This window comes from Odocoileus virginianus, chromosome 13 (assembly GCF_023699985.2).
Source record: "Odocoileus virginianus isolate 20LAN1187 ecotype Illinois chromosome 13, Ovbor_1.2, whole genome shotgun sequence".
Taxonomy (NCBI): Eukaryota; Metazoa; Chordata; class Mammalia; order Artiodactyla; family Cervidae; genus Odocoileus; species Odocoileus virginianus.
Genome location: NC_069686.1, coordinates 64,854,578 through 64,874,116, shown reverse-complemented (window position 1 = coordinate 64,874,116; position 19,539 = coordinate 64,854,578). Strand labels below are relative to the sequence as shown.

The window sequence follows — 19,539 nt, the reverse complement described above, 5'->3', positions numbered from 1 at the left end:
AACACAGTACTTTGGAATCAGAAACCAGGGTTGGATCTCAGGTCAGTTACTTCATAAGTGTAAGTTACTTAGCCTATATAAATCTCAGTTTCTTACAAAATATTAATCATATAGATTACAGAGTAGATTAGCAGTGATATAAGTGAATGATAAGATCTGGTACACAGTAAACAGTCAATAGCAGTAGCTATTATCACTATTATATTACATTAATATAAACCAATATAATATAATATTTTGTAACATATATGAAGACTATAGAAAATGTAATTATTTATACTAAATTATAATTGGACAAATTCTGAATGAAAAGAAAAACAGAAGCCATGGAAAGGCAGTATGTAATTAATAGCTTAAAGATGTAATTTATATGGTATAGACTTTAAGGGTTTAGAGGAGAGCAAAAATAATTAAGACTAGAGAAGAAAGGGCTGGAACTGGACCACGGAGAAGATTTGTGTAGACAGAAGGAAGATGAAAGTTCCTGCTTCACTTAATTTAGTAAAAACTGCCAATATAAAATTTTGCAAGATATCCTTGAGCAAAATGAGGAGAACCATTTATATCTGTTGATGGCTAATTAAGTGAAAGCAGTGAGTGGGAGGAAAGAGAGACAATAACGGCCTTTAAAGCAATACAGCTCTTTGGTGGCATCCATCTGATTCATCTCAGACTTCAGGCTTCATGTGGTTGTAAGACCTTCCCAAATCTCCTCTGCCACCCAGGGTTCCCTATGGTCATTACGCTGTGGTCCCCACAGTCAGGAAGAACAATCTGGAGGAATGATTGTTCTGTTCTGAATGCTATATTGTACACATCCATCATTGACAAAGTAGTATAAGTACAAAACAGGGGCAGACGACGGTGAGATGTCAGAGGAAGAGAAATTATGTTGTCAAAATAATAAAAGAAGAGATAAGAAGACCAAGAGAACTGGGATTGTTGTTCTCAGGTATTTGCAAAAAACAAAGAAGAAGATCATGATAAAGAAGCATGAACCTTGGTGGTTTGGGGATGGTCCAACAAGCAAGCTAAGAGGAGAAATAGAATCAGGTACAGCAGAAGGAGGGATCCGCTACTGACAATTTTTGCAGAAGACAGTGAGCTCTCCTGGGAAGTCATATTTCTATGCTTATAAGAAGTAGGATGGAGTAGCCAAATAGAGGAATACATTTAGTGAATGTGGAGATCTCTACAGGTTTTTCAGGCTGTGGCTGGACCACTTAACTTCAAAGGTCCCTTTCCCAATTCTTTAGCCTTTTATAACCCGCCTTTTTGAAAAAACAGAAATTCAGTAGAGGCCAAGGTCAGCCATCCCATTTCTATTGAAAAGACAAAAACTGTATTTCTGCTTTAATTGATTCTAAAAACCAAAGATTAGGTTGGAGCAGATAAGCAATCAAAGCTAAGGCCCTTATCTAACTGGTCATTGAGCTGCTAAATGGGGTAGAAATTGTATTCTGAAGAGAATGGTTCATGGCCTTTCCTGAGCCATGCAGCTATATCACCTCAGAAACACCTGCCTTGGCCACTTTGGCACCTTTCATTTCATCCCAGAACTTCTCACGTATATATGTATATTGGAGGGTGAGAGGGCCATGAAGAGGAAAAAAATGATAAATAGAAAATGCTTTACTATAAAATATAAAATACTTAAGCTTTTGCACTACAGCTCATGGTGTTCTATTGAAGGCAACCTGACCAGATGCTTTTCAAGATAAAACTGAAAGTGGAACCACAAAGGAACTAGAAAACCTGAAAAATGGTGTGAAATTGACCTTGGCAGCTCCTAGTCCAGGTCACATCCCTTTGATCCTTCTTTACATTGTACCCACAGCACACCTGTCATCCCTTATATGTCTAAAGTCCCTAGACAGTTCATTTAGAATATGACTTTTGCAAATAATAAAAATTCTAATAAATATCAATACATCAAAAATATATGTGTACAGCTTCTCCAAAGACGTGCCTTACTTCATTTCTTATTCACAATAGCAAAGCCGTTAGGGCAGATATCATCATCCTTATTTGAGAAAAATGTGGAATGATGAGCACAAAATCCCGTGGCCAGTAAGTGACAAAATCAGGAGCAGATATGTATTTATTTCTCTTCTTCTAGTATAAGCATCTTTTTACAAGACTAGATGTTAGAAGGAAGTCAAGTGTATGTGTATGTATGTGGGCATCTTTAAGAATTAATACATGATGATCCATAAATGACTGACAGAACTTCAGTGTTCCCCAAATGTTGACGATCTTGACCTTTGAGGCTGATAGTTATCTATTGTGGGACACATTCTTGTCCATCACCGAGTGTGTACTAACATCTCTGCTGCTGCCGTTCAGCTGTTAAGTTGTATCCGACTCTTTGCAACCCAGTGAACTGTAGCCTGCCAGGCTCCTCCATCCTTGGGATTTCCCAGGCAAGAATACTAGAGTGGGTTGCCATTTTCCTCTCCAGGGGATCTTCCTGAGCCAGGGACCTAACCTACATCTCCTGCTTGGCAGGCAGGTCCTTTACAGTGAGCCACCAGGAAAGCTTATACTAACTTCCCTGGATTTAACACCTGGATGCCACTAGCAAACCTCCAGTTGTGAAAATAGAGGATGTATATTCCAAATATTGCCACATGTCCCCTGGATGAAAGTCACTTCCAGCTGAGAACAACTGATTAACACCAGGTATCATCTGATTTAAAAGAGAAGCCCAAGCTAAATTAATTGACATTGAGCACACGTGTGTACACACGTAAATGAAAATATGGACAGAAAACCCCCGATGTCTTTTGGCTTTTTCCAGTAATCACACCTCCCAGCACAGGGAACAGAGGTGTTGTGCTTCTGATGTGGGATGTGACTTGGATGATGTATAAAATGAGACTTCCACTGGCTAGCAACTGAGGGGTTTTTATTTCCTCACATACCAAACAACATCATTTCCCCAACAAAGCCACACAACACTTATCTATAGGAATCCAATAAGTCAAACTGAATTGTCCAACAATAGATATTTATATAGAAAACATAACATCTTTATCCCAGACAACATATCAGCAACGGTGAAAGCACCATTAGAGTCATCCATTCTCCCCTCAAATTGATTCTGTTTCACTTGCTCAGATGTTTGTCAGATTAACTTTACTAATGAGTTTCCACAGTGGTTTACTCTCTCAACTATGAAGCCACAGCCTGTGCTTAATTATGATATTTTCTTCCTAAGTCCAGGTCTTTTATCTGACCATTGACAGCTAGGAAAGATTTGCTGACATGGCCTCTAAGCTACTCTGTCTTATTTATAAAGGACAAAACCAAGAATGCAATGTGTGTGTACATTGGTATAGAAAAGCATACACTTTGTTGTGCATATATAACAGAACATAGCCACTTGTCATAATTATATTTTTATTTAAATGTATTATCAGCTCTTTTAAGCCAAAAATATATATATTGCCACTCAATATCTGAGGTTAATAAAACAGTGAGGGAGGAGCAACAGGAAATATCTCTATTGTAGACTCACAATTTAAGAAAGAATTTCAAATTAGTTTGATATATTAAAAGATGCCTGAATATGTGTGAGGCACTGACTTTTGTAAAGAAAGACATAAGCAGTGTACTAATACATATACACACACAGGCATACATCTCATATCTCCAAAACACTCGACACATCAAAAATTTTTTTGAAAGCATTAAGTCATTCCCTTACTCCATTAAGTCAATAGCTCAAAACCAAAGGAAACACTTTGCAATTTTATCTCTCTCCCTGTATTTTTCATTGAATTAAATTATTGTTGAAGGAGTTTTGTGTTTCTCAGGTAACTAGTTTATCCTAAATAAATCCCAAAACTAAAGTGCTCATTAATTCCATGTATACTTATTACCCATATGCACAAGTATCATTATCTCCTGATTATGTTACTGAAATGCCAAGCTGAATATATTTGAAGTTTTGCATTCTGTCCATTAGGTAAAAGAATTATGTGAAAGAACTATTAAAATCCCCCGACCAAAGTAAATCAGAATGCAAAGGATGCTTCCCGAGCACTATGCTTAAACAGGGTCTCCACAGTGGGCCACTGGAGGCCTGCATGCCTCCCAACAGTATTTATCCATTCTCATGGCAAAACACATTCAATTTCAGAAAATAAATGGATATTAATTTCCATCCAAATGCCCATTTCAATTCATTATCTAGAGAGGTAAATATTCACAGAGGTGACACCCAAGTCAATATTGACCTTGGGGGATAATAAATTTTTACATTTTCCAGAATAAACAGTTCACATAGCATGCATGCACATGTAAAATTGTACCTGGCATATTAACCATGAAAGAAAACTAATAATATCTCAAATTTATTATACATATAGTTGTGTGTGCACATATATATGCATGTACATATAGCATCATAAATTACTTATTATATTGAATTCTATTGAGAATGCAGAGTGGGGAGTTGTCTGGTGGCCAAGTGGTTAGAACTCAGTGCATCACAGCCACGGCCTGGATCTAATCCCTGGTCAGGGAATAAGACCTTGCAGGCCACGGAGCATGGCCAAAGAGATAAAGAAGAAAAACAAAGCAATGGGTCCAATTTAAACGAATAAAAGAATGGAGAGCAGGAGCATTTGGAGGTCACTCATACGTACGTGCAGCGTCGATCTAAGGCAACGTGATTTTCTAGTGACTGGTACACTAAGGAAATGTGCATGCCCGTGGTGACTGCGACACTCCCGCCAGAACCAGAAGCTCAGCCTGAATCCAGACGGGGCACAGCTGAACTTCACGTGTGTATTGTCAAAATGTCTAGTCGCCTTCACTAAGACGGCCTCGGCTCTGGAGCCAAAGGTCGGTTTCTCCCTGGAGTGCTGTCAAAGGGAGGCAGCTTGTGGAGAGAGCCCTGGACCGCGCGCCGCGTCTGCCCCTGCGGCCCCCGCGCAGGCTGCTGTCTGTGCTCGGGCGCCCGTCAGCCTCTCTCTGCTTTAATTCAGTTTATCAAGCAGCTATTCACTGTGTGGCTAACCCGAAAAGCTTTTTAAAAAGGTCAAAGTGGGCGCCTGTGTCATTTTTAATTTTAGTCTTCTCTGGATATATGCCTAGGAGCAGGATTGCAGGATCGTGCTCGGCAATTCTAGTTTCGGGACTGTTTTCCACAATGGCCATAAAAACTGACATTCCCACCAACAGTGGAGGAGCGCTCTCTCCTCTACGTGTGATATTTGTGGGCTTTTTAACGATGGTCATTCTGACAGATACAGAGACCATCTTGTGCTTGCCAAGGGGGCAGTGGGTGGCAGAGGGATGGCTTGGGAGTTTGGGGTCAGCAGATACAAACGATTTTGTCGAGAACGAATACACAGCAAGGTCCCACTGTATAGCACAGGGGACTATATTCAATGTCCAGAATGGATGGCGACAACCAGAATGGAAAATAATCTATGAAAGAATGTGTGTATGTGTTTATCTGTGTGTGCCCAGTCGTGTCTGACTCTCTGTGACCCCATGGACAGTAATAGTCCACTAGGCTCCTCTGTGGAATTCTCCAGGCAACAATACTGGAGTGGATTGCAATTTCCTACTCCAGGGCCTCTTTCTGCAAGAAAATCGAAAGCACGTCTACGGTGACAAATGCCCTGGGCGGCCTTGCGGCAGCACAGTGGCCGAGTGTTGGCCACCGCCGAGGCCACTACCCCTAGTTTTCCTTAAAACCTTCATACGCCTCACCACTTCTCCGTGAATAAACCTGGAGAGCCCTACAGTTACTGGCAAGGCAGGAGGCTTTGTGCGCTTCTTCCTGAAGAATCAGGAGAGGAGAGTAGGTTGAGTGATCGGATCTTGCATCTCCTCTCCCCATATCCCACAAAGCTGCCATCTGTGCACTTTATTTTACATACAAATTCTACATAAGATTTAATCTTGGAAACCATAGTGTTCTCCTCCTAAAATAAGTTCAAGCATTTAAGGTCTTGTTCCCTGGAGCGCTCCTTCTTTTGGAGAGCGAGAACACAGCTCTGATTCACTGCCCCAGTGTGAGTGACTCCGGGATACTCCGTGTCCCTGCTGATGGCTCTACGGTTGGAGGAAGAGAAGCAAAATGTGAGGATGCTGACCGTTGAACAAACTGCTCAGCCCCTTTAAACCTAAGCAAGGAGTTCTGCTGAGACAAGAAAACAGCTGAAAAACAGAGCAGAGGAGACAGAGATCTCACAACCGAGCTAAACAACGGCTCAGGTGGAAGGGACAGAAGCAGAGGAGCTGGAGAATAGAGCACAGACTGCCCTGGCCTGGCTGTCCTCGTGACGGTGATGACGGGACCTGGACCCAGCGGCTGGCGCCCTGCCATGCAGACTCTCTGAGGCCCACAGAGCCAGTGCTCATTGTGGGACCGCATCTGCGGTGAAGAATAATGTCATTCAGCATGTGCGTGTTCAAAACCCTCCCTCACATCCATCCCCACTGGGGGAAAGAGGTTGGGAGCTGGATATAGGGTGAACCCTGCAGCTTACTTCAAAGACTGAGAATGGATCTCAATGTAGTCCAATCCTTGCGTGATCTAAACGTCGCAAATAGGGGTTATCTTATTAGCAGCAACTTTAAAAAATCAAAAATAAAAACAGAACATCCATCTGATAAAATCTAGGAGGGCTACAGTATGATGGAGTGCTGAAAACATTAAAATTAGTGAGGAAGGTCTCTAGGGAGCATGAGACAGGAACAGATGCACTCAAACTGGGCTCATCTCAGGCTCCTCAAGAGCACTATTTAATGGTTTAAGCTTTAGTGAATAAGACGGTCAACTTTCAGAAACAGGAAACTATGTGCCTCAAAGACTTCTAGCTATGGGGGAAGTGCTGCCAGCAAAGTTAGAATAAGATGACCTACGCAAGGGGGAGAAATCTGTAGGTCTAGACTGATAAGGTTTTTCTGACCCTGGATCACAGAGAAAGACTAGGTCTGCAAGGGTGACCATCTCAAGTTCAAGAGTAGCTCAGCCTTAGCTTTGAGTTCAAGAAAGCAGTGGGTAGTGTGTAAAAAAGATATGGACTCTCGTGTCAGGGAAATATAGGTTATCATCCTAACGTAGCCACATGCAAGTTATTTGATCATGGGTAAATCACCTGACTGTCCAAGCTGGCTCTTGTTTGTCCTAGAATGGGAAGGATGATAACTATTGTATCAGACTGTGGGGAGGACTAGAATGAGCCCATCAGGTACCACCACTAGGATGAACTGTATCTTTGGAAACTCTGCCCGGGAAGAAGCATATCATTTAACTTTATCTCTCATCTCTAATGTTCACACCTTCTGATCTGGTGAATGAAATCTGGTGGTTTCATTTCTTGTGATGCTGTTGAACAGTTCCTACTGTTGTAGAAGGAGAAGCATTAATCTCTCCTTTAATATCCTGGTAAGCTCAGCCTGCTTCCAATTTTCTTAAACAAACAAACAAGCAAAAAACTTGCCCTCATTGACCCCAATCCTGTAACCTGGAAGAGCTCGTTTACCCAGAAGTAAGCTCCGTGGATGTGGAGCACGTTGCCAGGTGACTGCCATGGGCACGGACTGAGTGAAGCTGAGCAGACTTCTGACCCACAGTCACCCCCCGAGAGTCCCATTTCTGTGCATCAAGCAGGCTTGTGGGTTTCCTTTCCTCATGTGAATCGATAAGCTCTTCTCACCTCTCATTATTGATTAGTTATAACTTGCAGCTCACAGACCAATCACATTTAATGAGAAAGGAAGCTACCTGTTCCAAAATGAGAGGTGAGGCAGGGAAGTTGTACTTCTTCATACAGGAATCCTAGAAGGTATAAATGGGGATAAAGAGCCAGAAAGCTCAGACTTGCGTCCCTGAGTGTATGTGGCCCTTGGTCATGGGTTAAGTAAATCAATTTTGTTCATCAATTTTTAACCAGAGATTGTGGGAAAATATATTTTCTGCAGTTTACACATGGATGTAATATGGAATGGAATGCAGATTTGTCTGAGTGTTTAAGAAGAAAGTCAAGAAATTACATGCTTCAGCAACCACATGAAGCTAAGCTCTCAGACTCCCCTGGGTTCTATGCACTCTTTTTTTTTTTTTTTTTCTGGCAAGCAGCACTTCAATGGCAAAGTTTAAAGAGCATTAGCCTTGGCTGTAAACAACTAAAAAATCATTTACTAAACATTAAATGAAACAGGCAGAGTGAAAGAAGGGAGATTGAAAGGGGAGAGAGGGGTAGAGAAGAGAGGAAGGGATAGGAGTAGAAGAACATGGGGAAGGGAGGGAGGAGGTGGAAGGAAGAAAAGGAAGGGCTTGGAAAGGTGGCAAATTAAGAGTGAAGGGGAAGAAATGCTGAAGATAAGGAAGCAGAGAGAAGAGGCTCAGAAGAGAAGAGAGGTGCTTAATACACGGAGCAAGACTGGAGTTGAGGACCCCACTGCCATGGCTTCGATTTGAAGTTACTGTTACTTTTTGTTGTTGCTGTTTTGGGTTATATGGACACCAATCCAATTCTCCCTCCATCAACTGGTTTTCAATAGGCAGTAAGTTTTCATGACTATAGAGAGAAATAAATTCACAGGAGGCATTTCATAAGTACTTTTGAATGAATGAATGAATGGTGCACTTGAAGATTGATTAGCATTTATAATCCATCAGGTGTTGTAGCAGCTCCCAATTTTAACCCAACATTTACAAGAGCAGAAGAACACTTGAACTAAGGATTCACCAAAGGAGGCTTCAGCAGTAGCCAGAAGGAAAGCACAGCTCTCCTGACCTGCAGATTTAACTTCCATCTGCTCAAGTCTCCTGCAAATTCAGAGCTTAGGCTGCTAGGAACACTACATATATTCCTGCTCACGTTCACTGATTTTTCTCTCACGGTCTGTTCTAGGATGCTTCTCCCCTAATACTGACATCTTCTGCCAGGGTTTTCTGGAGGGGATGTGCTCTATTCTTTTCTAGAGGCAGCTCTTTTCTCCACTTCCTTAATGAGGTTTGTAGCAAGCATTTCACTGGCCAAAACCCAGAAGCAGGGATCACACCTGATTGTGCCTTGAAAGAACCCAAGTGGGCTTCCCCAAGTGCAGTGGGTAGTAGATCTCTGTCAGGACTGCCCTCAGAAAAGTCCCTGATGGGAGGTTTCATGTTTGGTGACTCTGCCTGCATATTTAGCAAGACAGCATGAGGAACACAGACAGCCCTGGGTCTCTGTCAGGCGGAGACCAATTCTACCCACGGTCCCTCTGACATCCGAGAGAAATGAGAGCGAGTTTCCCGTTGCCTAGGCAGTTACTCAGCTCTCTGATGAAGGGAGAGTGAGCCCTTCCATCTTTTCTTGGGAATGGAAATGTTCTTGTCTTTGCCCAATTACTATTGTAACTGATTTTGAGAGAATCCATGTTGGGATTCATTAGTAATTATAATAACGAGTCAAGTGTGTCTTATACAGAGTAACTCATGTTATACTGACCCTGACTCTACAAGGCTCATGTTAGTATCCATAGGAAATCCTGAGCGAGAGTCACATCGACCCAGAATTGTGGAGCCTGTGTCCTTTCTACTGTCCATTATCACCTCCCGATTGCCCACCTGCAGCACTTTACCCTTGCAATACAGAGGGTCAGCCTGGGCAACATCAAGAAGTGGGTGACGCTTGTCTTGGACACTGGACACTCTTCCTGCTCTCCCTTCCCCAACTCAGATCATCGTCTCCATCCTTCAGACACCGGACTCTCTCTTCTAGAAGTGTTTCTTCTCTTTCTCTTAGTCAAGTGGAGTTCAGTACAGGTTTAAATTCTTCTATCTTCTCTCCCAGTGAAGCTCTGTGTCTTAAGCCTCCTCTATGAATCAGAAGGCTTTCCTTCATGTCTAGAGACTCAGGGGCCGACGGACTTAGTAGAAGAGTTGTTTGCAGACAGACAGGTGGGGTATCGGAATTCAGTGGGCTTTCCCCAGGGCAGAGGCTGGTAGATCTCTGTTGGGACTGCTCTTAGAATAGGCCTCCATGGGAGGTTTCACACTTGGTGACTGTGCCTACATATTTAGCAAGGCAGCATCAGAATGCAACAGATGTCTTTCTCCCCTCTTTTCACATCTTAACATAATCAGGGAAAAGCCAATGGTATTACCCAAAATACGTGGCCACATGGCAGAGAGGAGTGGGGGAGAGAGGAAGGAAAAGGGCAATGGAGGGAGGATGGTGGAGGAGAGGGGACTGAGCGTGTGTATCCAGCGAACAGCGGCCTAGACTGACACCTACAAGCATCTGTCTGGTGGGCAAATCTCTTTAAACTGCTGTTTGCCTTGGACTGTCTTCAGAAGGCTGTATCTGTTTCCAAAGGTGGATAGTTAAAAATAATATACACCACAAGGGATGTTTTGGCATTTTCCTTCACTTTCTATCTTCAACACTCATGTTGTCATTCTTTAAAACTCAATCAATTCAGCTGATTCAAGGAACAGATGGCATTAATCAACCCCCTAGAATATGCACAAAAGCAATTAGAGATGTAGAGATGTGGAATTTATGCCAGCAAATCGGTTACCAATGATGGCAAATCAACCCGGCCCACCCAACTTCCCCGGTTTCTCCTTCCCCGGAGCAGCCGCTGGTAGTAGTTATGACCCCTGGCTTACCTCCCTGCCAGGGGGATGAGAAGGCGGGGGGTTGAGGTTTAATTGCTCCTTCCATAATGACTAGTTCTCACTCTGCTGACAAAAACCAGCACAATTTACAGACTACGAGATGCATCAGGATGATGGATACAGACAGCATGCGCTCTATGGTGCCATGCAAATATGAAATATACTGCACTGAGAGCGTGCTTGTTTGGTATTCCCTGAGAAGAACTTCATTTCAGAGAACTGAGCACCTTTTCGAGTTCTCCTTTGTCAAAAACAATGGAAGCAGCAATAAAATACATTTTAACCACAAATCTGTGCCTTATGTGAGTTTACTAGCTCATAGATTCCTTGGTTTTGAATTTACTTGGCTCATGATTTTCTTTCTGACTCTTTACGACCTTTCCAGGTTCTAAAACTTTCCTCCGTAGGCCCTTATTAATCATCACCTGTGTCATTGTAATAAGCTCTTCACTGGTTTTCTTGACTAGCCTTCACTCATTTTAATTTTTCCTTCATATGGTGATTTTTTTAAACACAAAAATCTGATTATGTATTATTTAATTACATGTTCAAAATATTTTGAATACCCTCTGTAGTTTTCACAGTAAAAATCAAAGACTCCCATGTTTACCTACTTATCCAGTTTCTTCTTCTATCTGTAGGCCTATGTGTCACTCATGCAAGTAATTACTACAACACAAAAAGCCTCTAACACTTCCCTTTCTTTCCCCAGCTGGGAAGTCTGACTCTACATTCTGTTTCCCTCAGGGAGCCTGCATCCATGCCCCAGCCAGTTTGAGATGTCCACCTGTGCTTACCTTTGTTATAGCATTTATCACTTTGATGTGATTAAAGATTTATTTTGCTGGCTGCTCATGTTTAAAGTTCCTTGAGGTCATGGCCTCTATCTTTTAATGCATCTTTATTCCTCCAGCTTCATAGGAAAACCTGACTTTAAGAAAGAGAACTTTTTTTGGGGACTCATTTCTTCAACAAAATTTTTCAAATGAGTAACACACACAAATTCGTAACACTTAAATCTTCTCTCAACCACAGCATAAGAAGATGACATCAGTCACTCAGGGTTATGTTAGCAGGGCAGTGTTGTAGGTTTGTAATCAGATAAGATCTTTACAGTAGTTTATGACTAGAACCCCATTAAATAGAATCTAAACATTTCTTCTTTATACTGAACACCGAGTTATGAAGAAGGATTTTTATATCACTATGTATCTGTGTATTTTCAGAGTATATAGAAAACTCTCATTAAAAATTGCAAAAGCAAGTTAATAAAATCAGCTCAAATTTGGTTTTAAGGTCAAAGAATGGGAAGATGTTCTCTTTTAGGAACAAAGAGCCATTTGACATAGAAATAAGGTCATGTTAGCAATGAACTCATGGAAATGTGTAGCCCTGTGTAAATGTAGAAGCCCACTCTTCAGCTCCAAGTCCAACCAATGATCTAAACTTCTGCTCTTTCACTTAAAAACTGCATGTTCTAGCACCTTCTTAACATCTCCAGAACTAGAATAAGTAATACTTTTTATTTGGGAAAAAAAAAAAAATACGTTTCAAAAGACTCTAGTAGTGGGACCACAGAAAGAACTTGGTTTAGAAATGAAAAATTTTAGTTGGAACCCATTCACTTCTTCTCTCATCCGTATGTTTCAGGTACTGACTATAGATATTCAGATAAAATATGATAACCAGGGAGATGCACGTTTAGTTGGGGAGACAAGGACGGGGATTGCCATGGGAATACCGCAGTGATACAGGGACATGTGACCTAGCCGGGGGAAAGTGTATGTTTTCCAGGGGAGGAGATGGAGAAAGTGACAGAAGATAAAAAATGTGAAAGGACATTCTAAACTGAGTAGACAGACATATGCCAATAAACACAAGGGAACATGAGAAAGCATAGTTTGTCTGTGGAATGTGGAATTCCAGAAACTGGAAATTAGACAATATGGGAGGATGGTACAAAATTTAGAGTATTAGGCAGAGCCTGCTAAGGACCAGCCCAATGCTGAGAAAGGAAGCTTATGCCTGCTATTTAATTAATAGTTTTGTCTGACATCTGTTGACTTACAAGACGTAATACCAACAGAGGTGCCTTTTATGGTGCTGGGTATGTACGTGTGTTTGCACACACCACGTCTTCATCACATCTTCAAGGCTACACCCTTTCCTTATCAAGTTTTAAACTGAGACTTGTAAAAGAAAAACAGAATATCTGGTGTTCATCCAGAAAGAAGGCTTCCAATCTTTGACTATTGCAATGTCTGGCATTTTGCATCAAATGTAGATTCCAATTGTTTGGTTGTTTTTGAAGGTAGAGCTCAGGAGCTGGTTCTGGTGGAAAGAGCTGCCTCCATGACCTTAGTTATGGATAGAGCTGCAGAGACTAACTACAGAGATACCAAGGCAACTTTCTTGAGATGCTCACACACAGACCCCATCAGAATGCATGGGGATTAATTTCATATCTTGTAAAGAGTATGATCTTTGAAGATAGACAGATACAGGTCCAGATCCTGATTTTTTTCATTCCTTGAGTTTATGATCTTGGGAAAATTATTAATGTCTATTAACATTAAATTTACTCATCTGTAAACTGGATTTAATAAAGTCTACCTAGCTGTGCTTCCTTGCCAAATTGCATGAACCCAGCACATGGACTGAGAGATACTAAGTCCATAGCAGCTAGCAGCTAGTAGGAATTAAAACTCTATTATGTTGTTTTTCTAAGTATAATTGCTTAACAGTTTGGAGTACTATCATCCCAGAAGTGTCTAATGAGAACCCTGAAGCTTTAAAATAAAGCCTTTTTTGAATGAATGATTGTACTCTAACCTTTAAGGTAACTAGACCATCTCCCCACTGTCCTACATGATAAGGATAATTAGGCTTGTATATATAGGTCATATTTCAGCAGAGTTCTGGCATACAAGATAAAGAGCTTTTTGTTCACCAACTAAAACAGAAGTTTTAGGAATATTTTTAATGCCATCACATTATTTTGTTTTGTAACAAATGGACACACACAGAAAAATAAAGCAATCTAATAGAGGAAAACTGGGTCCCATTAAAGAAAGGAAAGGCAAGAGAAGCTGGGAAAGGAAAACTGCAATTTAGAAGACTGTCAGTCATTCATTAGAATGAGAATAAGACATGGGGGTGAGTTAAGGTGATTCTTATAGAAACTGACTTTTATTTAAACTATATACCCTTGTATGATAATTGCTAGTCCAGGTTTTCTGTTTTCCAGTTGTGGAAATGTGAATCTGGTTTGGAGACGGGGACTATGTAGAGAGAAAGGGAAAATAATTCATATGGATAGTCAACGACCAGCCCATTCAACCATGGGAACATCTTCAGGACTCTTGCAAGTGAGCAATTTAATGTTTCTTTCACTTCTGATGACTGTAATGTAAATGCCACAAAAAAGTAAATGGCACTTTCCTGCAAAAAAGAATCTAGTCTTTGTTTATTTATAATACTATGTATTGATTGGGTTTGTGCATAAGCTTCAGAAAACTCAAGGTACAGTGTGTCTCTTTATTTGAAGATCTTTAGGAATATGATTGACATTTTCCTATATTTTCGATAAAGTTTTGCCTGTGATGAAAGGAGTAAAGAGTTTTCGATTTTTCTCTCCTGTCTGTTATCTGTGTGGACCTAATACGTAGCCACAAGGAGAAAAGATGCTTAGAGATCATCCAAGTGGCTGGTCAGAATTAAGTCTCTTTATAATCACATAACATCCAATTATTGTAAAATAAAGTGAACAGTGACCCTATAAGTGTCCCTGCATTCCTCTTGTCTTCTGAATGCAAGCATGTCTTTCAACGTACCTGTTTGAAGAATTTCCTCTGTAAAAATTTGAGCTGCTATTCTATTTGGGAGTAGATACATATCTCAGTTACTATTTTATACCTGAGCTGTGAGAGCAGAAATGATGCATCACCTGATGGGTGTTTGGCATCTTAGCTGAGGCATAACTAGGGCTAGAACTCCTATACTCTAACCATCTATCAAGTCACATCATTTCTTCTTATGTCAAAGGAGCTGATATTATATGTAAAATGATTTTTTCATTTAACACTGGCCTATCATATCTATATTTGAAATTAACTAATTCCCTCAGGGTAAACCCAAAGGAAGTACTGTAGCTGTTTAATATCCTGAAAATCTGAAATGGGGGAATTTCCAGAGTTTTTATTACTGGTTGGTAATTACGTTCTCTCACAGTTTCATATTATCTATACTGCAGCTGGCCTTCTAACCTGACTTTATTTTAATTTTGTTTAATTAGAAACTTATGAGATCTATAATTGGGCAAGAATTCATTTTCCCCTTGCAGCTAAATGCCCAAGTTTTGGTCAGATTATGAGAAAATTAAACACACATAAACAGCACTAGCAATAATAAATTGTTGCCAGAAGATTAGAAACAATTAAAAGTTGTTTTTGGTTGAACAAAGTTCACAAGTATTCCATGGAGCATCTTGGGTAAATAATCCATTTCCAAGAGTACTGTCACAAATGACTTGAAGTATTATTTCAAAATATAGAAATAACAATCCTGGGGGAAAATCCTCCAAATTATCTATAAACTTACAAAAATTGACAATTTTAAAGATTTCTCTTTGCCAATATGTGCATATAAATGGTAATGGATTGTAGCTAAAAAGTAAACAAAAACACTATAATAAATGGATTAAATATGTGGACAACAGAAGTCTGGAAGAATTGTGGAATTTTTTTTTTTTTTTTTTTTTTTTTTCTTAGAGGTTCTGCATCACAGGTTTGGAAGACCACCAGAACTGAATTCAAAGTAATTTTCTGGTGCTGTTCTATTGTTCACTGAATTAATACATTTTGTTTGACAAAATAAAAGCATTTAACATTATTGCTTAAGATCATCGACCCCCAAATATTTAGCAAGCAGCATGCATTCAACTGAAATGCTGATTGGAAATAGGGAAATTACACTGTCAGTGATGAAATACTAAAGCTCACTATCACAAGGTTTTATTTTAAATGCCTAGAATTAGCTTTATTGCTGCATCAGTAATGATAAGCATGAGCCTTAAGCTCATACCATTTTGGTTTTATGAACATTATTGTAACATTAACTATAATTCAGTTGATTTACAGAAAAACTCATTCTCTGTTTTTTTTTCTTTTTTTCTCTGCTCTTAAGATGCTACATAAGGAAGCCCAAACCATATTCCTATAGAGTATGTTCTATTTATTTCACACTTATTCCTCATTTTTCCTTCGTAGATCTTCAAAATATTAACTGTTTTCAGATAGGTGTTGTGCTGCCTTTGCATCGTTAGGACAATACTGACCTCTAGTGTTCTAGGAGTTCGAGAGAGAACTCAGCACCCTGCCTCACCTCCTCTCACTGAACCACGTAGATGTTTTTCTACAGTACCAGGGGAACAGTTTTACTTACAAAAGAAAAAAAAAAAAATAAAAAAAGAGGGGAGGAGCAGGAGGGTGTGGGAAGAAGAGGAGGAGAAAGAGGAGAGAAACGTTAGATTCCATCCTGTCCTTACCTATTCTCTGAAATAATTTCTGAACTAAAGCCTTTTGGTTCCTCCCCTTTAAAGAGGCTGACCTCTTCAGCATACCTTTAAAATACAGACTTTAACAAAAATCTTTATAATTCATTTCCACTAACTCAATTTCAGATCCGCCAAACTTCCAATCCCAGATAGGAGCACTGGGTCAGCTTTGGATCATTATCAGTAAACATTTTCCAATTGTTTTCCCTTGAGGTACTGAGTATCTCTTTCTTAAGAACCGTTTGGATCAAGAGGGTGGAGAGTGAGGTAGAGAAACTTGTAAGTAATAAGTGGCCTTCCTACTCTTCTCCAGAAGTGATGGTTCACAGCACGAAAATAAGAAAAAAGTATCAGAACAGTTTGAATTTGCTTAGATATTACTGAGGTTCATGATGAAGCTAGTAGATAAGGCAGGAAACCCAGAACCTTGAGGAAACTTGATAAACCATCTTTGGAAACAACACAGATGGCTCAATTGCATTCTTTCTTCATTTAGGAGTTTCCAGAGCTGGAAAAACTTCCCTTTCTCTGCAGCTGAGCGACTGAGCTTGCACCTCTGAGGGCTCCAGCAATTTATTCAAGTTTGACTAACTGGGTTCTTTAAATACACAGTGCAGGTGGCGGATCCCCAGGTGTCCAGTTTTCCTGCCTATTAAATTAAATGCCCTGCACTTGCCGAGGTTAGAGCTTGGAAGGCAGAGTGCACACTCATTATGTGTTCTTTGGCACAGAGATTTTGGGGGTGGAGTGTGCATCAAAGCTCTTCCTCCTGAAACAGGGGCAGCCATTGATCTTGTGGTTTGACTACATCGGCCCATGACTTTCAGGCCCAAACTCCCAACCCTGTTAAACGGACGACCATTGGTCTCAAGGTATCCCAGCTGGAACCTTCTGCCTAGGGAAGGGCTGAGAGCCATGGATCGGGAGGCACAGGGCATGCTGCAAATCGGAGCGAGGCAGCCGCATTCAGAAAGGAGCCTCTGTCACCGAGTGCGGTGGCTGGGAGCATCTCTGTGTCTGGAAAATCAGCCCCTATTGCCTACAGCCCGAATCGGGGACCCTTCCCGGGAGAAGCTCTGGCTGAGACCAGGCAGGCAGAGAACGCGGAGCTGGCAAGAGGCTGAGGGAAGAAAATCTTCCCTTCTCCCTCGAACTTTCCGATTCGGAAAGAAGGGCAGAAAATCCAGAGGGGCTGGCTCCTTCGAGCTCTGCTAACTTTTGGGATGGTTAGAGCAACAGAAACACACCAATCAGCATTTCCCCCCCTTTTCTCTGCTCAGAGCAGACACAATTGAACACGCTTGGACAGTTGAGTGTCTTTCCAAACGCCAGGGTCTCCCACCTCATCGACCCGCCCCAAGCTCCTGGTACTCACAATTTGCCGCTGCTAATCCTAAATGCCACAAGCCGGAGAAGAACAAAGTGAAAACGCTGGTCAGCCGTGGTCCAGAATCCATTTCCCCCGAGTAAGAGGTCCCTCCCAATCGAATTCCAAATTCGCAGGCGCCAGCCGCGGCTTCTTCTTTCTCTCTCTCTCTCTTCTCTGCACAGTCTGACCCCCACCCACCCCCCCCGTGGAGAGGCACGGGCGGCTTCACTCCATCCCTTGTCCAAACGCTCTACTGAAACCGAGGCGGGGGCTTCTCCGGAGGTGCCGACGGAGCTGCCGTCCCCGCAACTGCCGCTGGCTTGCACTTCCCTTGCTCGCTCGCCCCTTCCTCCTCGTGCCCGCTCCTTAAAGGTGCAAACCCGACCCAAAGCCAGGCAGGCGCCGAGCTCGCTGGACAGCCGAACGCCCCTCGCGAGCCTCTAGAGCTGGAATCAGCACCCGGGCGGCGGACAGCTCCTTATAGGCGAGTGGGGCGCGCGGCGCCGCCCCCGGCCAGGCCCGCCCGGCTCTCTCCTATAAGAGCAGCCTGGGCGGGTCTTCGCCCCGCTCCGGCGCGTTCCACCCCGACCGCCCGCCGCCTCGGTGCGCGCAGGCTACCTGGAGGGGACCGGGGAGGGACCGCACATCTCCATCTCTGCCTCGGTCTCTCTGGTTCCCCTCCTTCCCTGCCCCTCCAACGTGGGGGATGCTGGAAAGCATTGATATTTAAACCAGGTTTTCGGATGCTAAAGGGATACTAACAGGAGTTGGAAGACAGAACGCATTAGCAAGAGGGAATTTCCTTTGGAAATCTTGACAAGGAGATGCTTTTCTTTTTCTTTTTTTTTTAAGAGGCGAGGGAAGACTTGAATTATTGAATTACGCGATTGAATTTGCCCCGGGTTTGCTCTCTAGAATGGAAGGCTGACTGGCATTGGTCATATTGGGATTTCTGATCTAGCGGTTTAACGTGGTCCCAACCCCGCACCCAGCTCCCGCCTCCCTGGCTCATCCTTTCACGGCGGACCAGGTCTGCGTCTCCCTCCTCGCTGTTGGCACGTAGCTCTGGGCAAGTACCGCAAGGTGTCTGGTGATTTGGGCTCTGGAGCCCAGGAGGCTCCTGGCATCTGAGAGAGAGGGGAAGACAGATCGGGCGTGGTAGATGCGAGTCAGGGTGGGGGTCCTGGTTGCCTCATAGGATTCTAGGTCTGAAAGCTTCTCTGGATTGGATTTAAATTTTAAAAGATGGGGAAATAGTAGTTTTGGTTTCTTCCTAAAGGCCCCCTGTTAGAAACCCTGGTTTCATCTTTGACTTCTAGTTTACAACTGGGGTTTCTCCTCCTGCTGCTGCTGCTAAGTCGCTTCAGTCGTGTCCGACTCTGTGCGACCCCTGCTTGACCAAAATCAGCTTATTTTGTTTTTAACTGGAAGCTGTCAGAAAACTGTCAAACCATAACAAAATGAGGAGCCATAATGATTTCTACTTGAGCGTATTAGGGATGGAGTCACTTCAGAGGAAGTTGATGTCTCCTTTCTCCTCCCCCTCCCCCACCCTCTCCCAGCAGTAACAAATACGCAGACTTATTTTACTGTTGACTCCGGACAAACCTTGGTCCTCAGCTTCCATCTGCACAGCTACCGGAGGTTGAGCTGGGACTCAAGCAGCTTCTGCAAGAATCCTGAAGTCAGCCTTGTGCTTTTGGTTAGAGCTGGACTCACGTCATTGGATTATTAATCTATAGTTGAATGAGAATTGGGTTAGCGACACCCTTATTTTATTAGAGCGAGAATTCCGAGGTCCTCTCACTTGTAAGTAAATGATCCTCTTGTCTCTAAGCTTCTACCTGAAAATAACTGTGCTAGTTTCTAGGTTCTTGGACAACCAGAATACTTCTCCAGGACAGGCTGCAGTTGTGGGAAAAAGGCCATGACCAGGAGATCACAAAATACCAAAGTGGAAGAGGTCCAAGAAGCTGCTCA

The 19,539-nt window shown here is 42.2% G+C and overlaps 1 protein-coding gene across 1 annotated transcript in view; it reads right to left on the bottom strand.

Moving 5' to 3' along the window:
• CNTNAP5 (contactin associated protein family member 5) overlaps nt 1-18,194 on the bottom strand; it is a 1,008,111-nt gene extending 989,917 nt beyond the window's left edge. Inside the window, exon 1 of the mRNA XM_070476362.1 lies at nt 17,566-18,194. Within this exon, the coding sequence (XP_070332463.1) occupies nt 17,566-17,647 (82 nt within the window). The 5' untranslated portion in view covers nt 17,648-18,194. The remainder of the gene's footprint in view (nt 1-17,565) is intronic.
• Nucleotides 18,195-19,539: the final 1,345 nt, after the last annotated feature.